Source organism: Platalea leucorodia (genome assembly GCF_965183815.1).
Source record: "Platalea leucorodia genome assembly, chromosome: 10".
Taxonomy (NCBI): domain Eukaryota; kingdom Metazoa; phylum Chordata; class Aves; order Pelecaniformes; family Threskiornithidae; genus Platalea; species Platalea leucorodia.
Window position 1 is genome coordinate 24,805,220 of NC_138832.1, and position 23,065 is coordinate 24,828,284.

At 53.8% G+C, this 23,065-nt stretch overlaps 1 protein-coding gene across 3 annotated transcripts; it reads right to left on the reverse strand.

Annotated features, from left to right (window-relative positions):
- Positions 1-76: 76 nt before the first annotated feature.
- OCRL (OCRL inositol polyphosphate-5-phosphatase) lies at positions 77-22,767 on the reverse strand. Of its 3 annotated transcripts, none has more exons than XM_082323644.1 (24): positions 22,678-22,767; positions 22,468-22,547; positions 21,712-21,791; positions 20,766-20,804; positions 19,965-20,072; positions 19,793-19,888; positions 19,263-19,383; positions 19,013-19,174; positions 18,340-18,441; positions 17,750-17,864; positions 15,765-15,881; positions 15,427-15,614; positions 13,767-13,878; positions 12,565-12,674; positions 11,463-11,598; positions 10,404-10,514; positions 9,932-10,097; positions 9,480-9,715; positions 6,052-6,075; positions 3,519-3,638; positions 3,210-3,294; positions 2,539-2,666; positions 1,594-1,705; positions 77-1,478 (listed from the first exon to the last, which is right to left on the reverse strand). In XM_082323644.1, the coding sequence occupies exons 1-24, from the start codon at positions 22,708-22,710 to the stop codon at positions 1,354-1,356; spliced, it is 2,706 nt and encodes a 901-aa protein (XP_082179770.1). In that variant the 5' UTR covers positions 22,711-22,767; the 3' UTR covers positions 77-1,353. The 3 variants fall into 3 exon arrangements, with proteins under 3 accessions (XP_082179770.1, XP_082179769.1, XP_082179771.1); XM_082323643.1 differs by having other exon boundaries at positions 19,965-20,075; XM_082323645.1 differs by lacking the exon at positions 6,052-6,075 and having other exon boundaries at positions 19,965-20,075.
- Positions 22,768-23,065: the final 298 nt, after the last annotated feature.

Sequence of the window (23,065 nt, forward strand, 5' to 3'; positions counted from 1 at the left end):
ACGTGAGGGACGGCAGGCTCGGTGTGGGCACCCAGCGCAGCCCTGCAAAACCTTGCACAACGGAGGTTTATTTGGAACGAACAGTTTCCCAATAAATTATGTAATTTAAAAACTTTAAAGAAAAGGAAAAAAAAGAGCCACAAGGTAGCGGAGCCCCCAGCAGCTCAGCCAGCGCACGGGGACCACGGAGCGGCACAGACACCCGTGGGCTGAGCACCGGCGGGGGCTCCGGGACCGCAGGCTACCCCCGCCGCGTCTGTGGCAGTGGCCTCCCTCAGCCGAGGCCGCGCAGCCCCTGGCCCGAGCAGGCAGAACTCTGCTTAGTGTTGCAGTGGGACCGGCCTCCCTCTTGCACCCCTCAGCCGCCGGCCCCCAGGGGTGTCCCCTCCCCAGCTGGGTGTCACCCCGGCACTACAGCCCCCCCAGGTTTCTGGCTCATTTGCCCCCCTCGCCTTCTCCCCCCAGCCCATACCCTCTGGTGGCACCTCAGGGAGGAGGGGAGGGACAGCGTCCAACGCCACCCCGCTCACCCAGCCCCGGTCCTACCCCCGCGGCTCTGCAGGCAGGGCTGGGAGGGACAGGAGCTGGGTCCTGCTCCGTGCCACGCACAGGGGCAGCCCTGGAGAAGCCCTGCCTGACCTGGGCCCCTCCAAGCCGCCCACCGTGCCCGGTGTACCAGAAGGAAGCTGGGGGGCCCAGGGGCCAGTGGCACAGAGAGACCTGGGTGCCGGAGCCTTACAGCCCGGGAGGGAGGGCAGAGGATAACGCCCTGCTGAAGGGAAGAGGCCAAATGTCCAGATAACCCTCCCCGGACGGCCACGGTCCAGCTCTTGTAGCACAGCGATGGGGCATCAGGGTGGTCTGCTGCGTGGCAGAGGGTGACATGTGCCCAACACCAGCCTGGGGCAGAGCACGGGGCTCTCGCTACTACAGTCAGTACACACCGGCCTCGCAGCCGCGCCACAGCCCTCCAAGAGCACCGGCAGTCTCCACCCTTCCCCGCAATGGCTCCAGGGAGATGGGAGTGAAAAGGAGAGAAAAGCGTGACTCGGGGAACTGGTGACACTGCTATGGGACGATCGGGCTGCTGGCACAGTGCGTGGGTATCACCAGATCCACCCAGCTCCCAGGGAGAAAGCAGGAGGCTCCTGTCACGGATGGCAGTGCAATGAGTGTGCAGGTCCTCTGCAGCGTAGGGTACAGCAGCGGGAAGGAGAGGGGAACACGTCCCTTCCAACTGTAAACACGGCACTTGGAGTAGCTTAGAGCCTTTTACCCTTCTGGAGCTGCCAGAGGCCCGGCCTCAGCACAAGGCTGGCGGCACGGGCCTCAGCTTTGGCACACGGGCAGGAGTCACTCCTCGTCCCCGGCAAGCAGGAAGCTGTAGAGGAAGTTGATGGCACGCTGGCGGTCCTGCTGAGTCTGCTTTGCCATCAGGTTGGGCGGAGGGCGCAGGAGGAGGCTGGAGAACAAGGCGGCTGCAGAGACAGGCAAAACGGTTATTGGCCAGGAACGGAGACCTTGAAAGGTGCCAGGAAGGGGTTATGTTTCAGTGCGGGCAGCAGGAGCGGAGCAGAGAAACGACACGCTTACCGATCATGGCGACACTGACGTTGTTGTCTTCCGAGTATTTGAGCAGCTCTCGGAGGAACAACATTAGGTACTGAAACACGCTGCGATGGCAACGAGGCAGCTGAAAGATCACCTGCAAAGAAAACAGAGACAGGAAGCTCTGCGAGCTCACAGCGCTGCAGCCTGGGCATGCTGTGGCACTCTGGACTCCAGAGGGGCAGCCGTCCCCCTTCCGCTGCCTTGAGGCCACTGGCGCGAGCCACAGGCCCAGAAAGAAAGCAACAAGCCACCAGCTGTAGCCTCGTGCTGATGGCACTCACGGGCTTTGGCTCCTGGTAACACGGCCTCTAGGATAACTGCATCACCAGGCGAAAACTACCACTGCCCTGGGGCTGCTTCCCACTCGCTTCCAGTCGGATCCCAGCTCTCACCTCCCTGGCTGCACAGCAGCAGCACGAGGACCAGGACAAGAGGTTTCCTGATGCCAGTACTGAAAACGTGCCCCAAAACTTCTTCCTCTGCCCGAGGACGTGCTTGGCCTTGCTTGCTGTCCCGCCGGCTATTCTTAAGAGCCGCTCAGTCACAGCCCTTAAGGGAAGCACAGGAACTGCAGCTCTGAGCAGGCGCTTAAGCCCTTGAGACCAGTGGAGGCACTTCGACTCCCCGGGGCTGCTGCTCCCCATGTGCGCAGGGTGACACAGCCCACACTTGGGGTCTCTTTGGAAGCCACCAAGACTTCTGGAAGATACTGCAGTGCCCACCTTGGGACAGGAAGGCACTGCCAGAGCACCCAGGTCATCCTGCCCACTGCAAAGAACCTCCAAGTGCCTGCTCCCAAAGCCCCTCACCAGCTCACGGAAAGGGAGCGGGACCCAGCAAGCGCCAGGACCAAGGCAGAGCTCACAGCAGCAGGGAGAGCTGCCCTGAGCCCGCAGCAAGCAGAGACAGACAGAGGCAGCACCGTACCTGTCGGCACAGCCGGCTGCTGTGCGACCAGTCGAGGCACCGCTGATACAGCTCGTAGCAGATCACTGGCTCTGGCAGAGCCTCCAGGAAGATGAGGAGTGCTTCAGCCACAGAGTGGTTACTGCCCGCTGGACCGGTGGGAATCAAGGGGCATGCTGAGCAGATGGACCACCTCCCTCCCCAGTCTGTTCCCTGCCTCTCCTCCTGCCCAGCTGCTTGGTCTCTGCTTCCTCCTTGCAGGTCTTGCAAGTTCTCTGCCTGCCTAACCGCTCCCCAGCACCAAAGCCCTCCTCCTCTTCCTCTGTTGTTCCCCCATCCGTGGAAAATGCTGTTCCCATCCACCCTGCACTGCGCTTGCGCACCCTCTAGCCCCACAGAAGTCCTCTGCTCCATTAGCTTCTTCTCCAGATCATGCTCCCCAGTGTCCACCCTCATCAGCTCTTGTGCTTGGCACAGCCTTGCAGAAGCTTCCCGAGCTCTGGCCCTCTGGCTGCTGTAGCCAGCACACGTTCAGCTTCAAGGGAGGTTCTCTCCGGGGAACAGAGGGGAGCCAGCCCCCCAGGAGGGACCCTGCCAGCTAAAGGTTGCAGACACGCTCTCCTGAGAGTGAGCTCTCCCGGCAGAGCTGAGATCCAGCAGGCTCCTGGAAAAGTCAGGCACAGCAAGGATACGGATTGTCTCGGGGATACTGGTGTCCAGGCAGTCGATGATCTGCTCCAACTCTTCTTGCATGCCTGGAGTCTGGAACAGGTCCTCCTGCCAAAAACAGCACAAGGATGGACAAAGTCACCTTCCTCACAAAGGCCGAGGCCCATAGTGACAGCGGGGGGAAAGCTGGTACCCCCAGCCAGTGCCTCAAGCACAGGGGAAAAGCCCTGCCCTATAAATGCCAAACTGGAGTTGATCTCCAGCTGCTACTGATGCATCGGGTCACCAAGCTCTCCAGAGCTTCCCGGCACGGCAGAGGCCCTCTCCCTCACCTGGCGGCAGGCATGCTTGAACAAGTGGTCCACCAAGAGCCAGATCTCCTTCGGCACCTGCAGCGGCATCCCACTTGCATCCTCACCGTCCAGGGAGCCCAGCGGCAGAACAGATTTCTCCTGGTGGCAAAGAGCACACAAGGCTTCAGGGAAACCTCAGTCCCTCGGGAAGGGCCTTGGGAAGGAAAGCCTGGAGAGGGGACGCAGCAGGACCCAGGACCCACCTGGCCCTCACTGGCTTTCACAGCACAGAGCCATCGCTCCACTCCCTCCTGCTGCCCCGCAACCACCTGCCCGCTCCCCCACGGCACTGCAGCACGTCTCGGCCGCGCCAGCTCCCGCAGGATGGGTCTCCAGCCGCCCAGCGTGGCCTGCCCAAGCCCCAGCTCCCAGCCCGCGCCCTGCGGCCGACACTCCGGAGGACCGGAGCCTAACGAGTCCTGCTGCCGCATCGGCCGCCACATGTTAGGTGAAACCCAGCCACCGCGCCCCGCTCACCCAGCCCATCTCCCCTGGCTGCAGAGGCAAGGACGTGCCCTCCCCGGCTCCTGGGGGCTCTGACCACGTCTGCCCTGACCCCGCCTGCCCTCTGGGCTCTAAACCTGCCCCGTTTTCTAAAGTTTCTTCCTGATTTTCCCAAGGAGAGGTCTCTGCTGAACACAGCCTACCCTGACACCATGGTCACATTTTCCCGCTTACTCATGCAAAGCAGCTGACGAGCTCAACTGCTCAGAAATCTCCATCACTCCAATCTTTAACGGGATCAATGTTTTTTGCTACATTTTACTCGCACTTTACGATCGCTCATGTTCCTGTGTGCTCCCCAGGAAGAAGCTGTGCACAGCTCTCCAAAGCACGTTCAGCAGAAGCCCCCAGAAGAGACCGGCACCGGCAGGAATGCAACCCGAGGACACCAGCAGAGAGGAGCGTCCCAAGCCAAACGCAAAGCGCTTCATTTCAGCTGTCAGCTTACGCGACAACCGCGATCGCTGTCCCTCTGCAGCGCACACAGTCACTCACAGCCAGCCGGGGCTGGGCTCGGCTTCCCCTGCTGCGCCCAGAGACACCTCAGGTTGGCACGAGCCCCGCCAGCACGGCCAATAGCCACACTTGCCACACAGCACAGTACAGCTTTGCTTTGCCCCGCACACCACGAGATTTCACCCAGCTAGCAGGCGCTGGGTCACGGCTACACGTCTGCCTCGCTCGTCCAAGCGCGCAGGGAAGCGGCGTGTTAGGCGAGCGCGTTAAAGCGTTCCTCTAAGAGGGCAAAGGCGAGAGCTGCGGACCTGCTTTGAGAGCTAAGGGCTCTTCCACAGAAAATCCCCACGCCAGGGCACGGCAGCGCTGGAGCACTCGACTCTGCCAGGCTGCCCTGGCGTGGCTTGGAGAGCTGCAGAGAGCCCCCAGGCAGGAGACCCCAGCTGCTTAGAGGAGGGGAGGAGGCGGCGGCCCGGGGCTGCTCAGGGCAGAGGAGGAGGAGGAGGAAGAGGAGGAGGAGGAGGAGGAGGAGGAGGAGGAGGAGGAGGAGGCGGGAGCCCTCGGTCTCCCTGGCGTGCTGGCGCTGGCCGGGCACCGAGCGCCCTCTCCTGCCGCCTGCGAGGAGGCAGCGCTCCGCCGTGGCCTCCGCGGGAAGGAAGATGCTCCGCCAAAGGATGCTGCCAGGAGGCAGGCCCCGAACTGCTCCCTTCCCCGCTGCTAGGAAGGAGCCTGGGAGCTTCATCCGCTTCAACACCCGAGTTCAGTCCCCTCTTGGAGAGGGGACACCCATTCCCTCTCCTGTTGTACCCTGTCACTGCCCTGACAGCCCGGAGAGGGCCGGCACCCAGCCCACAAAGCCTGCGCAGAGCCAGCTCAAACGTTACCAAACGCGGGGAGAGCAGGACCAACGCTGCCACACTCACACCAGCATCTCCCACTGGCTCTTCGAATGACAGATTTGACTCGCTTGCCTCCAGCGCAGAGCACAAGTGCGAAGCAAAGCAGCGATCCTGCCCAGGCGTCGGGGGCCGTGAGAGCCAGCAGCCCAAGCTCTGCTGCGCGAGGAAGCGGAGACACATCTGTCTCCTATGCGAGGCCCTCCCTTGGCCTCCATAACGACACACCACGATGGAAAGAGCAAAAGACTTCAATTTTCTAATTCAGCCCTCTCCCCACATGTCTGAAGAGGGTGCTGTGGTGAACCCCACTTCATGTGCATGCTTAGAGCTAATTCAGATAGGTCAAAGGTTGCCAATCTTTTCTGGAAATATCTATCATTGCTGCTAAGATCAGGAGAGCATTTTTTTTCCCCAAAGCAAATTTGGAGAGCTTTAAGCAGCTCAGTTGGGCTGGCCCATCTTGGCCATGGGGTCACTTTGTGCTCCTACGTGTTCTCATCTCGCCCACAGCCGTGCCAAGAGGCTTTGCTGGAACAAGTGCTCCCTCTGCGCCCACCTCCCCTTCCCTCTCCAGCAGCAAACAAGGGGAAAACTCTCATTCTTTACAAACAAGTCATTGAGAAGCAGACTTCCCCAGCAATTGCTTGCGTTACCTTTTCTAAGAAGCTGTCTTCTCCCTGAGAGCAGTGGGAAAGAGAGAAGAGGAAAAAGTATCGTTAATAGAGAGAGAACGCACTCTCAGATTAAGCAGAAACCTAATTTGCATTACAAGAACCCACTGAATGCCAGGTCCTTTACACATTTTGCTGACATGTCCAAAGTTAAATCTGCGGTGAGAGATTTGCCTGCCAATTAGCAAAAATCCTGCCCACATGACGCACAACCTTGTCAGGATTTCTACAAACTCCTCCGAGGGGCCTCGCAGCACCACTGTTCGCTACCTAGCAAACAGTCAGGCCGCTGGCAGATGAGAGGTGTCCACCAAGAAGAAGTTCCCCTTCTTGAATCTTCCCGGTCAGAAATAAATATCTCTGTATTATTTCAGCCATCTTCCCCTGTGACCAGGCCAGAGATAAAACATTCACTAGGCTAAATCTGCATTTCTGAGCGCGTGGCAGCTGTGGAGCTAACAGGCCCCCTAAGCAGCTTTGTGTATAGTCAGGGAAATGAGTGTTTGTGCTCAAAACCCCAGGCTGCTCGTCTGTCTCAACCTAATAGCATTACCACACTGCAAGGAGGAGCATGGCAAAGCCCCCTCCAGGCTGTATGTCCAATCCCGCAAGCGATCCCGAAACACAGCATCCGTTTACCAGCGCAGTGCGGGCTGGCAGCGTAAGACGCTCTTTAGTGGAGTCCGCAGGAGGAAACAGAAGCAGGTTGCCCAAGCTGAGTTTTGGCAGATCGACCTTTCGGGGAGGGGGCAACCGAAACGCATTCAAGGGCTGAGCTGGAGACGTGGCTGCAGCCACCACGGCCCAGGGCACGCCTGGGAGGGAGCAGCACCCCGGGCTCCCCCGCCGCTTCCGCAGCGCCTGCTTCCTTTGGAGGCTCACTGAATTTTAACACAGCCACAACAGACCGGCCTCTTGCAGAGAACAGCTTGCTCCAAACACGAGCCGGTGCCGGTTCTTCTTCCAAGGCACAGCGGGAGGGACGGCAGTCACAGGTTTGGGACGGCGGATCGCCACGCTGCACAGGAGAGAGGCTCCTTTCGTAACGGGGTGACTCATCTCAGCGTCTCACTGCCACCTACCTGACTGCTTGCCCTGCTCTTCACCTCTCTTCCTGTAGCGTTCAGCACGATTAGCTCCATGAGACTAACCTGCTCCTGACAAAGATTCTTCAAGAGGCTTTTTAAAGCCCACAGTAGGATCCCAAGAAAAAACCAGGATGAGACACTAATACTGAAATCCCAAAGGCGAGATGCTCAAGTGTCAGCAGCTTCTCCCAGGAGAACTAGGAGAGCCATTTCCAAACAAGCTCCCACCTACGCTTTGCCATCCTGCATCAAACTGCCTCTCAGACCCTTACCGACCTGCGTTCTCCACATCTCCCTCTGCTGAAGACAACAGATACAGTCTAGCCAGGCTGAGAAAAACGCTCGATGCAGTGAGTGACAAGCCCTAACACGACGTAAGTGCGGGAGGAAAAATGGTTCTTAACAGACAAACACGCTGCCTTCATCGCACACATCAGCTAAAGACACACAACTGGCCCAGACTGCTTCGGGGCTGCAGAGGGGTTCGCACGTGCACCGCTCTCCCTTGCAGAAAGTGCTCAGCTTGTCCCGTCTCCAAGAATTTCTCAACTCACAGGTACAATCAAAACCAACAGACCTAAAATAGCTCTAACATGACAGTAGCTTGGTAATCTAAGTGACTAAGTTTTGTTTTGGGCCGTTACGCGTTGTATTCCTTGAGCTTGCTGAACACGTTCCGATTGAAGCACTGCAGTCACGCTGACCTCAGTGACACAAGAGACTTTCAGTGCTGCAGATACTGGGACAGGGTGCTCTTCTCCGACTGCTTTGCTTCCTGTACTCCTATATGTTTCACTGAATAACAGAAGAAGGAAACCTATAGGTAAAGGAAGCAGAAAAAGCCTCAAAGTACACTTAGAAAAGTAATAGTGTGTGTCTGTGAGGGCAGAAGCCGAGTCTAGGCCCGAGTTCCTATCTGTCAAGCAAGAAGTCAGAGCTGAGCAGCGAGCAGGAAAAAGCAGGTGGAAAAGCCACCAAGACTGGTGAAACGCTCCAGAGCAAGCTCAACACATTTCTAGAACGTGACTGACTTTCAATCAAGTCCTGAAAAGTATGAGGAGCCTGAGGCCAGGATTAGTTGCTTCAATTGAGGAGGCAAACGCTGTTATCTTGCCACCGGGATTCTGCTTAGCCTGATCTTGTGATTACGAAATCAAAATTCTGGTACCAAAAGGGCCTTTCTGTGCGTTGGGCCTGTGAGTAAAGCAGAGACCTACAACAAAAGGTGGGAACTGGAAGAGGCAGCAAGAGGCACGGTGCAACTGCTGAAGGGAAGAGAAAGAAGCGTAAGCAGATGGGAGTGGAAGCTGTCAAATCTACAGACGTGAAAAAGCAGCAGCTCACTGGACAAAAAAAGTGCACATAAGGATGAGACTGCAAGATATGAGAAGAGAAGAAAGGCATCACATGTCAGAGACACTAAAAGAACCGGGGCTAATCTTTCAGGTGAACAAAAAAGAAATTACTTTCCTGGCTAAACAAGAATGGGTAAATAAAACAAAACTCAGGAACTGCTACACCTCACTGAAGCAAGGCCAGGAACGGCCATCAGAAGAGAGGAATGAACGCAGGCTGAAGACAAGAATTAAGAACCCCAAAATGGGGCTTAATCTCAGAAACAGCCATGAGATACCAAAAAGACAAAAGGTGACCAGGGCACAAGTGCACTCCCTCATGCACACGCAAGTGGCTTCAGAAGGATGAATATTGTTGCTAGGGGCCGGTGAAGCTTGGGGAGAGAACAGTTATCTCTGCACCGCAGAAGAGCTTGGTCAGTGTGGGAGGAACTGGCTGGAGAGGCTGCGAGACTGGCCACTCGTTGAGTTGTACGCCTAACAGTGTCGAAGTCCTTTCTTCGGTCCTCCTGCTTCTGCTTGTTCCTTCCCCCGAGCAGTGTGAATGCCACAAGCGTCCAGAAGGAAAAGGATCCTGGAGGCCTCATCGCTGCAGAAGAAGCCTAGGCACCTTGGAGGAGAGCGCTTCAATCATACCTCTTACGACACACCAGTGCCACCCAGCTGAGCCTGCCAGCACCAACATGACAGTAACACAAAACACAAGGGGCTGGGATCACTTTTTTGTCCCACCAAACAATATATTGAACCTACTGAGAAGTAGGGGATAAAGACAGGCTGTCAAAAGCCATTGGTTGTGATGGAGGGAAATAATAAAAGAGCCCCTTGAGCTCTGGAAGAAGTAAATCAGCTCAGAGCCTGCACAGCTGACCCAAGCCGAAGGCATTACTCCTGCTTTTAGAAGTAAACAGAAGGGAATATGCTCTCTTCCTGTTAAGAGAGCTTGCTCCGTAACGCTGCTACTCACCAGGTCAATGAGTTTGGTGACCGGAACTTCTCGGATCGGTCGTCTCATTCGGCATAAGGCCTCCAGGGAGGTGCCAAAGCAGCTGGGCAGGTAGGTCCCACTGATGGTAAGGAAATAGTCCTTCCCTCGGTCCAAGTGAAGGACGAGAATATCCTCAATTTTATCCTCGCCAGAGTTCAGAAGGGTTACTGAGTCCTTACTGACGTACACGTCCAGGGAGATGTCCATGCTCTCATCTGCAACAGACAGGAGCTCTCAAGAACACATAGACACTCTCCAAAAGGGATGACAAGGACAAACATACAGTGGCAGGGACAAAGGCCACAAAATCGAGAAGACAAACCGACAAGGACAATGGCAAGAAAGGTGAGACAGGAGACACGGGAAGGATTGAACGGAGATGGGTGGCAGTCTACGCCAGTACACACTGTAGAAACCATGGTAAAACTCACCTGGCTCCAAGTAACCTTCGCAAGGCTCGGCCCGCAGCCATGGCTTACAGTAGTGGCTGTCGTTGAGCTTTGGGATGAAGGTGAAGTGACAGGTGACCTGCCCGTTATTGGTAATCTGGAACTTCTGCTTCTGCAGCTGACGGAACTTCACATTCTTAAACTCAAACTGCAGAGCAAAGAGAAAACACAAATAGCGTTAGTGGCGACGACGGGACACGCAGCCAGGCGCCCAGACTGCGCAGTGGCAACCCGTGACTGAGAGGTGCCCAAGCGATGCCGGACTCCTAACAGAAGGCTTGCCAAGAAGCCAAGACAAGATGTCCCTTCTAATCCAATTCCGGATCATAAGATAATGGATAAAGTTCAATTTCCCAGAATCCAGTTTACTGAATCGAAGTCTTTAAAAGTAGTTCTAGCCCTTCTAAGGCTGCTGTGTTTGGGAAGTGGACAGTGATTCAGGTTTCATCCTCACTTCTCTCCTGCTTAGCTCCAGCGAAGGAAGAAAGTCATTCTCCATTCTGTCCATTAAACGAACGATGTCTTCAAACAACTTCCGATACTTCTGCTCATCCACAACCTTTACCTGTGGAAGATCAGAAAACACTCAGCAAAGTTTCTGACCAGCTTCACAGGAACTCTTTTGATCATGAGTAAACTGCAGAAGTGAAATATTTCTCTAAGCACTTGCTACGTGGAGCTGAAAGGCTAAGAAAATTTGCACGCATGGGCGCACCTCCAAGCTGCATACGCAACTTTACGCATATTTTACCCCTATAGATGTTACTAGGGTCTTTCTGGCCACCGATCACACTACTGGGAGATTACTGGGGGTGATCTCTGTGGGACGGTGTTGGCATCCCGCAGCATTACTCGTGATTCTCCAGAGGAGGAGGAGAAAGGCTCTCCTTTAAGGGGCCTTGAACTACCTCAGGAGCAGGAGGTAGCAAAAACGGACATGGACTGTCTCTCTTTGGTAAGCTGGGAACCCCAAATCTGCTGCCAGCCATTCACCACCAAAGAAATTCCGACGTGAATCCAGTGACACACGCTCTTAACACATCAGAGGCAACATTGCAACAGCAGGCACAACTATTTACAGGTTTCTGCTGTGTCTCCTTGCGGAGGAGAGAAAACAGTCGCTCACCCATTCTAGTACCAGGTATCGTGGGTTATACCCCAGAAGCCAAGCAGCACCATTAAAGCAGTCAATGGGAATGCCTTTCCATTTACTACATGACCACAACTGCTCAGGTAAACGCCAGCGATCGCCTGCGTTGCTGTGGCACAACGCTGTCCGGTGCTACACAGCTAAGCTGCGCTGCACACGAAGACCAGAGCTGCCGAGTTGTTTGCCGAGCAGAGGCTGGCACGGCCACCAAACAGCAGCACACCTGCACAGTGGACACACCTCATTTTTATTTACCCTGTCCTCTTGCAACGGCATTAGCAGAAGTGCCTTGACTACGTAACCCCCCCCGAAGGAATGCATGACAATATTGTGACCCTACCCGAGCATATAAAAAAAAGTTACCCCGATGCGGAAAAGTGCGCTGACTGGCTTGTGGTCACTCGTCTTCAGCTCCATATGACTGCAATACCGGAGCTGGTTTATGTTCCCTCCTCTCCAAAGGATTCGATCACACCACGCTGGCACACGGCACTTTCCACTACAAAGAAAAACAGGTTACCAGGGAAATCCAACAATCCTAATAAACCATCCAAGCTGTTCCTCTTCCCAGCCAGGCAGCTCCCTCCACCCCCACCGTCAATGACTGCATCGGCAGCGACGGGATGAACTCCTACCACTTCCCTCAATTTGAATGCTGTGTTATTTCTTCTGCTCTCTTCCCCTTTCCCTATACGGTAGTTAAGATTCCTGTCCTTTCCAGCATCAGGAACCAAAATAACCTCAAACAAGACCGTTTCCACAGCCTGAAGCCATGTGCACTGCGACCCAAGCTGCACTAGTTTCTTTTGCTGCCAGATCTTTCTGCCCACTACAGTCTGATCCATTGCTTATTGTTTCCACTACAGAAAGTCTACTCAGCTATTACTATTATGTTACAAAGTCTGAATCCTGGGTTATCCTTCTCCAGATTAACTACTGTGCTGATTTATAAACACAGGCAGAGTACAATCCAAGCGCTATATGGTTTGAAACTCCTTCTTGGGAGTTTCTCCATTTCGAGCAAGCTTCTGCAGCAGATGCATAAATGTCTGTGGGAGGCACCAAGCAGAGAGCAGCAAGCAGGAACCCCTGCGGGTGTGCAAGTCAGGGGACAGGATGACTCAGGGAGAGCATTTCCTTATCTCTTCAATTCCTTTTATACCATTTGTCCGTCCCTGATAGCAGAAAAAACCCTCCAGTGCAGGGCCACTGGTGAGTTCGTGCTTTACCCGCCCTCATCTATTGGAATCGGCAGCAACCGAGGTTTAAGGCGTGTGCCTGGGCAACGTACACAGGGGCTGCTTATTTCAGAAAGCGGGGGAAACGAAGGAGTACAAACTTGTCTGTGCACTCCGTCCATCACCATGACACTGAATGGTATTTCCAGCTCTAGGAAGCAGGAAATCAAGTTCTGTGAGAAGACGCTTTTTATGTCCTAGGTCAATATGTCCATCGGCAGCCGTACCTGGAGTCCCAGCGATCTGTTTTAGAGTCATATTTATATGTGGGGATGAATTTAATGTCTCCCTCGGTGAAATCTGCAAATGCTTTCTTCTGAGTGCGCTGAATATTCAGCTAAAGCAGAAAAAGAACACTTAAAAAACAAAACCAAACCCAAGAAACCACCCCAAACACCCCCCACGCCCCCAGCAGAGTGTCAGAGAGCAGATCTATAGGCAGAGCAGTTGCGATCTGTGGCCATGGGATTCACCAGGCATCCCCCAAACCGCCTCTCAGACCTTACACCTTTAACAAAGGTAAAAATTCAACACATCGGTGGAATGTTTTCTAAACAGACCGAGTACAAATTGGCACAGCGCTGCTCACCAGCCCGTGCAGACAGCATAAAACAATAGTTAAGGGAAATATTAATTGCTCCACTTGTGCTAAATGCCTTCATTAGTTTTCAGGCTTAAGCATCACCATCGTTAATATTTCACCGCCAATCATTTTAGCAAAAGCCTCCAGGAGCGCGCTTGGCTGACAACCTGACGCTACTTTCCTTTTCTCATTTACTCTTCTGAAAAATTTCCTAGCTGTTTTCCTCACAAAAATCTAAGCTACAGTTGTTTTCTGCATGAAGCTCCGCAGCACAGTGGAAACGAGCTACAGAACAGAATCAATCGATTTACTGTTAAACTGCGTGTCAGAAATGATATTACACTATTTCCATTCGTGTTTCACAGGTACAATCCTTCACCTTAAAGGCACATCTGGTGCTGTCTCGGTTTTCAGTGCGCTGCAAAGAAACGCTGAGCGGGGAAGACCACAGCACAGAATTTAGGTCAAACTGGCTGAGCAGAGCCTTGGCTACAAGCACTGGTCTCCAAATCAATACCTCTTCCAGAACACCGATTACAGCAGCTTTTGTTGCTGTTACAAATTCTTACGTTTGAGCTTGTAGTTTGTACGTAAGAGAGAACTCTTCCAATGAGATGCAGACACTTCTACGGTGATTGCCCAAGTCATCTGGTTAACCCCGCTATAACGTACAATCTGTTTTTGTTCGGGGATTGATGTCACCAGGACACCCAGAGCTCTGTCCAGGGCCTAGCGTCTATGTCTACAGACATCGCAGAGTGTCTGCCAGGTCCTCCCAAGCACAGGCACATCTTACACCAAGATGACCTCACAAGTACGGAGCAAACGTAAGCGGAGTTCACTGACCTGGTCGTATGTCAGCAATTTCTGAAGCTCATTCTTACTGATAAGACTTTTCACTTCACTGGCATCAGGGAGACAAAGCCTGTAGTTCAAGTCTCCTAGCCAGATGACAACACTGAAAACAAAGACAAACATGGGAAAGAAGAGCCAGGAGTTAGTATCGCAGGCCACGCAGGGAAGAAGGGGCGTAGGAGAACAGACGGCTGGTTGCTGGTGATTAAGGTGGAGACACATGGAAGACAAAAGGAGACATGAAAGTTCGAGTCTGGCAGCAGAAATACCTAGTGGCAGCAGATACTGCGGTACTGAGTCCATCCCCTTTGGAACCCCAGATGGGATCGAAGACCTAGTTTGATGGGAGTTTGCCTCAGCCTGAAAAAAGCCTGAGAACACCACCAGCTCTCTAATGCAGTGAAACCAGGGTATCTCGCCAAGCTTCATAACCTCTCCAGCTACGCAAAATCCACCTAGCATTCAGGCTCTTCTTGTGGGCAGAAGAGGGCAAAGACAGAGCTCGTTAAGCAGAGCCTGCTTGTCAACCAGTTAGGCAGGCTGGTGCGCAGGTATCCATGTGCTCACACCTCGTGTGATACCATGGTTTTACCAGCTCGTTTTCCACTGCCTTTCTTTCAGCCAGATCAGGCCGCTGCTGCATCACCCACCTAGCAAAGACTGACTGATGCAGAACTGGCAAAAGCAGAGTTAGGTTCCTGTTGAGTTCATGACTTCCAGAATGTTACTGTCCCACCTCACCCCTCAGCCACACCTCATCAGCATCTCCTCTTATCTGCTCCTCTCTGGGCTTTCAAACAGACCTACAGCCTTCTCACTGCCAGCAGCCAAAGAAACACTTGTGGTGTTCACTCTTTACTCCATAAAGGTTCCATTTAAAGATTAAAATCTAAACCCCTCTCTAGTATCAAAGCTCTTCCTGTTTATAGTCAAACCTCAAAATTTCCATTAGTGGATTACCAAGGATAATCTAATATTTGAAGTTTTTTCTGTACTAATCCACTCTACATTTTATTTTCAGTTTTTAAAGGGTTTAAATATTAACTACCAAAGTATTAGTCATTTGTATCAGGTTTAAGAAAACTTTACATGTTTTGTTGTACACATTTGAGTTTGATTTAGATTATTCACGACCACTGTCACTTAATTAAAAATAATAATAATAATAATAATAAAAAAAAGAAATCAAGTATTGCCTGCGTATCATCCAATTCATTTAAAAAGAAACTGAAACAGCAATCATAAGCACCTATCACTCAAAAAAGCCTAAACAGTGTAGCCTCTGCCCATCCTGCGATCCCTTTTCTTCCCCTACTCATACTCCCATTTCCCATCACATAAAAGCCCCTCAGTTTCTTCAAGCCCTGTAACGTTCAGCCATTGACTCAGGAACAGCGCCCGCTGAAATGGAAGTACTGTACACAACACGCAAGGAAAAGGCCGTTAGAGACAGGTTGCACAAGCCACCGCAGCGAGAAGGTGACCACGTAGTTTGACTGCAGCAGCTCTAGCACACCAGAGGCCTTGGCATTTTCAGTTTTATTACTAAGCCAGAAAACTTATCCGCACGAAATCTCCTGTTGCTGTGATTCTGAGTTGATTTGGATCATTCAACACCACTTCAAAAGGGAAAACAGCAAAACAAACTTACTCATGTTTCATGATGTTGAACTGAGTTACACTATCATCAGGGGTTACAAAGCTCATCCGAGCACAGATATCCTTATAATCCTGGTTTCGCCGCTCAAAGTCCTCCACGTGAGCGGCGAGGTGGGAATTGACAATGCAGAAGGTCGTGTTGTGGAACACGAACCTCATCGCCACGCCGCCCTTGTTGCCCTGGGGAGAGCAGGTATCAGCGGTCGTTAGAGAAGGCGGCAGGTGAGGCACCAGGCAGGGGACGGGGATGCACAGACAGGCGAGCAAAACCGGGCTGTGCCGTTTCTTGCACAGACACACGGAAGCAACAAATTGGCCTCGGTGACTCACCATCTTTCCCATGATTCCCGTGCCCACAGACTCCGTCATGATCTCTCTGATATTGCTCAGGTGATCCTTCTTAGCAAATACAAGCAACATCATCCCAACGAGACGGACTATTTGTACCTGCAAAAATAAAAGGGATCCCGAGTTCCCAGAAAGGCAGTGGAAGCGCAGTTCTGACTTGCCTGCGCCGCCTGGTGTTCTGCTTCTCTGGCTCTCCCCATTCCTCATCACATTTTGGCCGCAATCCCTGCTTGCAACGCCACCCAAAGGGCCTCCTGCCCCAAAGCAAGGTTCTGGAGGACAATCCATCATCCCCCAACAGCCATCAGCTGTGCTGAGCTCACCACATTCCCCACTCCAGTGCTTCCCTACACACAGGGCTGTCTTGCGAGGTAACAGAAACTTAATAAACACGTAGCAGATCTGCTCGTGAAGTCTCAGCCTTTTACGCTAAGCTGTGCTCTAATCAGCAAAACGAGAGGAAGGTACCGAGTGCTCTAGTTAGCCATGTCGCAGAGAGCTGCTGGCTATGGCTGTTGCTGAGGGCTGCGGCTCCAGCCGGGAGCTGGTGCTCACCTTTCCTTACTCATTGCTACAGGGCAGGCAGGGACACGCGCTAGAGGGGAACGGACAGAAAAGTTCTTATTTCACAAGGCAAACGCGCCTGACACACGGGGTATCAGAAGGCAGCCATCTCCAAGCTATACAAACTGTTTGCTTTTCAGAAAACACTTGTTCTCTAATGCAAAGAGTCTCTTTCTGGAGCTAAGAGGTTCTCCTCTCCTGCAGAGCTCAACCCACAGGTGCTAACACAGCGCTGACGTGCACTGTCCCAGCAGGGATCTCAGGTTTGCCGCCGATTCTTTTCCACACACCCAGTCCATGACCTCCTTGCACCTTCAAAACAGCAGGGTCACAACTTGGAAAGCCAGTGACAAGGCCTCATCTTCTTAAGTGCAGTCTACACGCTCACTTTAGAGGCACAAAAACATTACGATGCGTTAGGATTAAGTCTACGTAGTGAGGGAAGAAGCTGAAAACAGAGAATTCAACTGGAAGAGCCCAAGTACTCAGTCCACTCTGCAGAAGTGGAATTTGCATGCCACCGCAAGTCTTATCTACAGTTTCAGTTGCTTCCCCCTGCCCGCGGCCATATCCCGTTCTCTCCCTTTCACGAGGGTGGGAGAAATTCACCTAAAACTCAAGTAAAGCAAAGGGACGGGAACATGAGCCCCTCCGCAGTTCAGGTCACGCCGCCTGGCTCCCTCTCGATGAATCTCAGTTCGGCAAGGTGCTCTGTTTTCCTGCTGTCATTACCTGTGACACACGCCACTGAGCTGAACTCAAAGCCAGCGGGCCAGGGGTGTGACAGTGAACACAGGGGCTAAGGAGGAAGAGGAAACTAGTTAATCTATTTAGGGCTGGTACCTACAGCAGAAAGGTTTGCTATGGCAGAGATAAAAAACAACGGCTTGCTCTAAACCAGCCAGGACAAAGTCCTGCTGCCACAACTGAAGCAATTCTGCCCCAAGGCAGCAGCCTCTGGAAGATTTCGCCTCATAAAGTATCCCATTCCTTCAAGGCAAAGCTATTCATTTAATTTACCAGCTCAAGACATACCTTGCTTCTACAGTACAAGGGTGAAAGGGTAACACAGAAAAAGAATTTTAACCTGCTGCTGTGATTCTATAGAGCATACCACTTCCCTGACACCCACCTTGTACTTAATAAAGTTAGTTTGATCCCCATCTTTATAAATTTCTACTGCAAAGTACATTATCCCCTTACAACCGTGGGGCAGAAACAGACTCTCCAGATTTAATCTGGCATACCTGACACGTGCACAGGTACACACATGCCAAGTACACATCCTTGGTTTCTCCAGTCACCGCTCTTTGGTCAGGTGAGGAAAGGGGAAGCCCGTTTCTCTTTTCCTTCCAATCACGCCAACTCTGCGACAAGGCCCCGCAACGCTGAGCAGAACTCACTTTCTTATACTTAGCCTGAGGGTGCAGGGACTTCTCCACAGCAGTCAGCCATTCTTGCTCCTTTTGAGAATCAAGGTAGAAAAAAGCCTCCGTGCTGAGGTCCAGCTCCTGGAACCTAAACAACCAAGCCAGCTTAGCACGTCCCACCTCTCCAACAGACCACCCTCTTTCTACAGGAAGATCCAATCTGAAACTTCTAGCTACAGCTCTTCTTGGAAGAGAAGCTCCTTATTCCCACTTGCTAAATAAAGCAGCAGAATTTCACCACAGTGCCTCTGAGACCCCACTGCAACACACTCCAGCAATGATCTCTCTGAGAAGCATTGCTTTAGGCGGAGGACAACCAGAGAGCTCTGCGGATGCCTCAAGGAAAATCTATTTTGTTATGTCATGCCAGCCTCGTTTAACCCGATACTCTGTCTCATCCAGATGGCTCTTTCCCCTCAGACAGCTCTTCTGAGACATCGCTCAGCTTTGTGGAACCTCTGAGAACATGACAGGAACCTAAAACAAATGCAGCCCACCAGTCTCCGAGCAAGAGCAGCAAGAAACCCAGCACCCTAAGTAAATACGAGGCCGTTGCCACTCACCCAATGCAGTAGAAGTCTGGAGGCTCTGCATCGCACACCAGCCAGGGTTCCAAGCCGCTGTCTGGAGACTGCCCGTTCACATTCCACGTTCCCACAAAAAACCTACAACACAAAAGCAGCTGAACTGTTAGAAAACACAATAACAACCGCATCAGCCCAGCCTCTCCAGTGCACGCACAGCAGCATTCAGGCTGGGAGCAGACGCGACGCGAGCTGTCCACGCGCAGGGCCGTGCCAGCTATGGGGTAACAGAAAATTCTTCCGGGCTTGGCTCGCTTTCAGTGACACCCATCGCGGGGATTTTGCAGAGTGCTACAAAACTAAAGACATTTCACCGGGGCCAGCGAACATCTGGCTCTTTTAACATCACGTCGTGTGGGGCAACGCTAAGACAGACTGGTGGGACGGCTGCCTTTATCCTCTTTCTGCTCAACTGCTTCAGTCTTACTGGAGGGCCAGGAGATCTGACACACACGCAGGGGAAGAGATGCAAAAGGGGAAGCTGCATCGCAGGCACTCATTGACTTCCAGTCTGCACCGATCCGCGTTTAGCCACCCAAGCTGGCCACGCACCAGAAGCTGTCATATTTCAAACCTGGGCTAGATTTGAGTTCACAGAAGAGATTAAAGAGCTGTGTCTCTGCGCACACTGCTCCTCAGTCACAGCTCTAACCTGAAGTTGTGAAGGTTGACGTATGCCTTCTCTCTCTTGGCAAGCACATGTTTGATGAGGCCTTCCCTTTGTCCCAACTGGGTGCTGGGCAAAAACATTTTGCGCATAGTGTTGGTCACTTTTGGCTGGTCTCTTGATGTAGCTTCTCTCTCTCGGTGAAATCTAGGAAGGAAGCAAGAGCAGAATTAAAACTGGTTCTGCTGTCTAGGAAGAAAAGGAAAAAAGGGAAGAGATTCACCATGGTACTTACTGCCTATTTTGAGGCACTGGAGGAGGTGGGGGTTCCCGGTGAGATCCCGTTTGGTGGTTCTGCATGTTTCTTTTCTCTTCTAGGCTTAGAGCACTGAAGTCATCCTCAAACCCCAGAGCTCCTATAACAAAAAAACCCAAGCACAATGCCCTGAGAAACAATTTAAAATAGCTCAGATCAAGAAGGAAAAAACAGAACTCCACAGAAAGTGATAAAGCAAATGGTAATGTATCAACTCTGATGACTCAGGGAATGAGAGGAAGGGGCACTAACCGCAAGGCAAGGCAGGAGGGAGCCTAACATACGCAACCAAGGCACTAGGCAGAAGACAGCACTCAAGAAGGAGCGAATGGTCCAGGGCAACAGAATCCAAGGGCCGAGATGTTTTGTTTTGTGCAGGGTGACGTGAAGTGAGGAAATGGGGCAGAGGCCAGACTGCTGAGCGCAGGGCCAGACCCAGCTCCCTGTCCCCAAGCGCCCCGTTACTGTTCAGACCGCGGAGCATACAGGGGTGACAGTTGGTTCAGTACCCGAAGAAGAGGCCTGCGATAGACCTGGGAGGTTCTTCTCCACCTGATGCCAGCTGGCTGAGTCCTTAGGTTCAGGAAGAGAAGCTTTCAGGTGGGCTGGAAAAAAAACAGCCCTGTCAGAAACTGCTGGCAGTCAAGAGGCTTTCACAAACACAACTACCGCTCTGCTTACCTTCCTGTATGCTCTGCACTTCTGAAAGGAATCCTAAGCAACGCTCCTCATCAGGGATTTCAAAGAGCCGCTCCGCTGTCTGGTCACCTTGTATCCGGACCTTACAGCCTGCTTCAGGCACAAACACAGACTCACAGAGTCAGTCGAGGCTGCCTCACAGATATTACGCCCCGAGAGTGACCAGGCTTTCCAGATATCCTTTGAGCTCATCAATGAAAGCCAACTTCCAGCTATCGTTTCCGATGGAAATCTGCACCTACGCTAGTTTCCCTGTGCTTCTGAGATCCCACCCCCCGCCCCCGCGTGGGGTATCATCAGTCACGTTTTCCTGGTTTTAGGAATGCTTCTCCCTACTGTGGTCTCACAGAGAAGAGCTCTAGAAGTAGTAAGAAAAACTTCTTGAAAGGCAAAGCAGAATTGGTGACTAGACAGAGCGTTGTCAACACTGGAAAAGGCAGACAGTAACCTAGGCTCAAGTGCAGGTCAAAGAAACGGAAGGGAGATGAGAACGGTTCAGAGTGAAACGTGGGCCTTGAGAAAAGATTTAAGAAGTTAAAGTTTGACCAATTGCCAATACTTTAACCTGGGCACTTAAGACCATGCCTGTCGTGACAACTGCCTGCCTAAAAGAGCCAGGCAACAACATTAGAGGAAACACAATCCCTGCTTGATCAAACGACAAACACAAAGTACGGAGGAAGGTTATGCAGTGGTAGGTAAAATAAGCACGCATCAGTGCCCAACAGGCAGCCTGCTTCCTGAAAGGAGCTTTAGCTGCGTGACTGCAGTTATAAAACTTACTGTTTGTAGCTATATCAATCAGTAGAGTTTCTTCTGCCTCTGGAAAAGAGAAAAACAGGATCAAGAGTTTGCACTGAATGCTGCAGTAATTGAGTACTCAAAAAAGCATGCTGCCCGGTACTAACCAGCGAAGAGTCCTAACAAAGGAACAAACAGCTTTAATTTACATCTCTACTATTGATAATGGCTCTGGCAGAAAGAACGGTCCTATCTGGACAGCCTAGACAGTCGTTTCCCACAATCAAAGTGTCACAGGGGAGATTCCTAACATTCAGAGTTCTCACACACCTGGACGGTTTGTTCCACATCAGTGGAGCTCCTTTGGGAAAGGCCAACCTGACAATGAACTTCAGAGCTTGTCTACACAGCAAAAACAATGGGCAGAAGCACACTGAATTACACAGAAGGGTATAAGCTAATCCAGGAAAAGGTGCTTTTATTCCTGAACAAGCGTTTGCCCCAGGGACATATGCTGCTGTTTAAGCTCTTCCAAGGCAAAGCCTAAAGCTCCTTCCCATCCCATGGGTGGCTCTTCCGACTTGACAGCTCGCCAGACCTTACAGAAGTTTTGATCTAAACATGCAGGAATCAGACTAAAGCTCCCAACTTCTGCCATTATGGAGAAGACGGACAGACAGACATCAGCAGACACCAATGTCAGCCGTTGCAGACAAGTGCTGAGCATGGGCTCTGAATGATGCCAAGCCCACCACTCATCTGAACCAGCCAAGTTCCCCACAACTGTATGCCGCCACAGAAAGGCTGCCGCCTCGGATGAGGAAGAAGCAGGATTCCATAAACTGCGAGTTTTAGTTTCACGGGGAAGCATTCAGTCTATATGGGTGCTCAGCAGGCAGGTCAAGACACGCCACTAAATTTGGTTTTGCCGATAAACCGCAGTGGATTTCTGCCACCGCACTGGAGCCCGCTCCAGGAGAGTCAGTACCTTGTATGCACTTAAAGCGGCTGTTGATGGGAATGTAATCCGGATCGGAGTTTTCCTTCTTCTGTGAATGGATAACTATCCTGGAGACAGAAAAAAGGCTTGTAAAAACACAGAAACCACTCCCTCCTCGTATACAGAGAAACGTTACTGTAGTCACGAGAGCTGCATTTACAGAGAAACGCAATGTTTGATTTTGATCGCTGCGCTGCTGGGATAGCAGGCGAGAAAGGGACGAGGAGCTCGGAGCCGCGCAGGGTGCGGGTGCACCCAGGGGCTGTGGCGAGAGCACCGGCGCCGTTCAACTCCCACCGCCCCAGGGCGGGCGCAGCGCCGGGGCCGCGGCAGCTCCGGCTCCTCGGGGGAACCCGGCGGGAACGCGGCGCCGGGAAGCGAATCCCCGTTCCCCGCACGCCGAGCCGCACCGGGAGGGAGGACGCCGGGTGCCGGCGCTCCCTCAGCACAGCGGCCCGGCGGCTCCGCGGCTCCCCGAGGCGGCGGCCGGCTCGGCGCGGGCTTGGCCACCCGGGGCCTGGGCGGCGGCGGGAGGGCAAGGAGCCGCTCCAGGACGCGGCGCCCGCAGCCCCGAGCCCCCGCGGCGGCGGCACCGGCCTGACTCACCGGCACGGGCGGCCGCACCGGCCCCGGCGGCGGCGCCTCCGCCCGCCAGACCGCCGGAGCGGGCCCTCGCGTCCCGACGCCGGGACGAGCGACCCGGCCCCGGCCCCGCCCCCGGCCCCGCCGCGGCCCGGCGCTCACCCGTAGCGGCCGTTCCGCCGGCCCAGGCTGAGGACGCACGGCTCCCGCCGCCCGGCCCGCACCTCCGTGCCGGCAACGCTCTGCGCCGCAGCTAAGGAAACCGCCGCCGCCTGCCCCGCCCCGCCCTGCCCTGCCCTGCCCTCCCCGCCGGCCCCCCGCCTGCCCGCCCCTCCCGCCGCCCCCCGGCCCCGGGCAGGTCCCGGCGGATACGAGGAGGCCGCAGGCCGCGGCGGGCGGCTCCATGGCGGCGCCTCCGTCTCCCGGCGACTTCGCGCTGATCACCGGCGCGGCGCAGAGAGGCGCCGGCCGCCCGCGCACTGCCCCCTGCCGGCAGGCGGACTGCCCCACCCGCCGCCGTGACGGCGGAGGCGCGGCCGGGGCGGGGCGGGGGCGGGGCCGCGCCGGGGGGCGGGGCTCCGGCGTGCACGGCGGGGCCCGGCGCGGGCGTGGCCGGCCCGGCCGTGGGCTCCCCGCGGGACGCAGCGGCCCCGGGGTGCCCGCGCCTCGTCTCCCGCCACTCGCGGGGGCGGCGACCGGTGCCGGCCCCGGGAGCGGCCACCGGCAGCAGCGCGGCCCCGCCCCGCGCTGTCACTGCGCT

Coding starts and splice junctions, on each gene's coding strand:
- OCRL (XM_082323643.1), bottom strand. CDS start 22,710: ATGGAGCCGCCCGCCGCGGCCTGCGGCCTCCTC. Junction 19,175..19,262: donor CCAGTGCCTCAAAATAGGCA/GTAAGTACCATG, acceptor CTTCCTTCCTAG/ATTTCACCGAGAGAGAGAAG. Junction 17,865..18,339: donor CCAGACTTCTACTGCATTGG/GTGAGTGGCAAC, acceptor TTGGTTGTTTAG/GTTCCAGGAGCTGGACCTCA.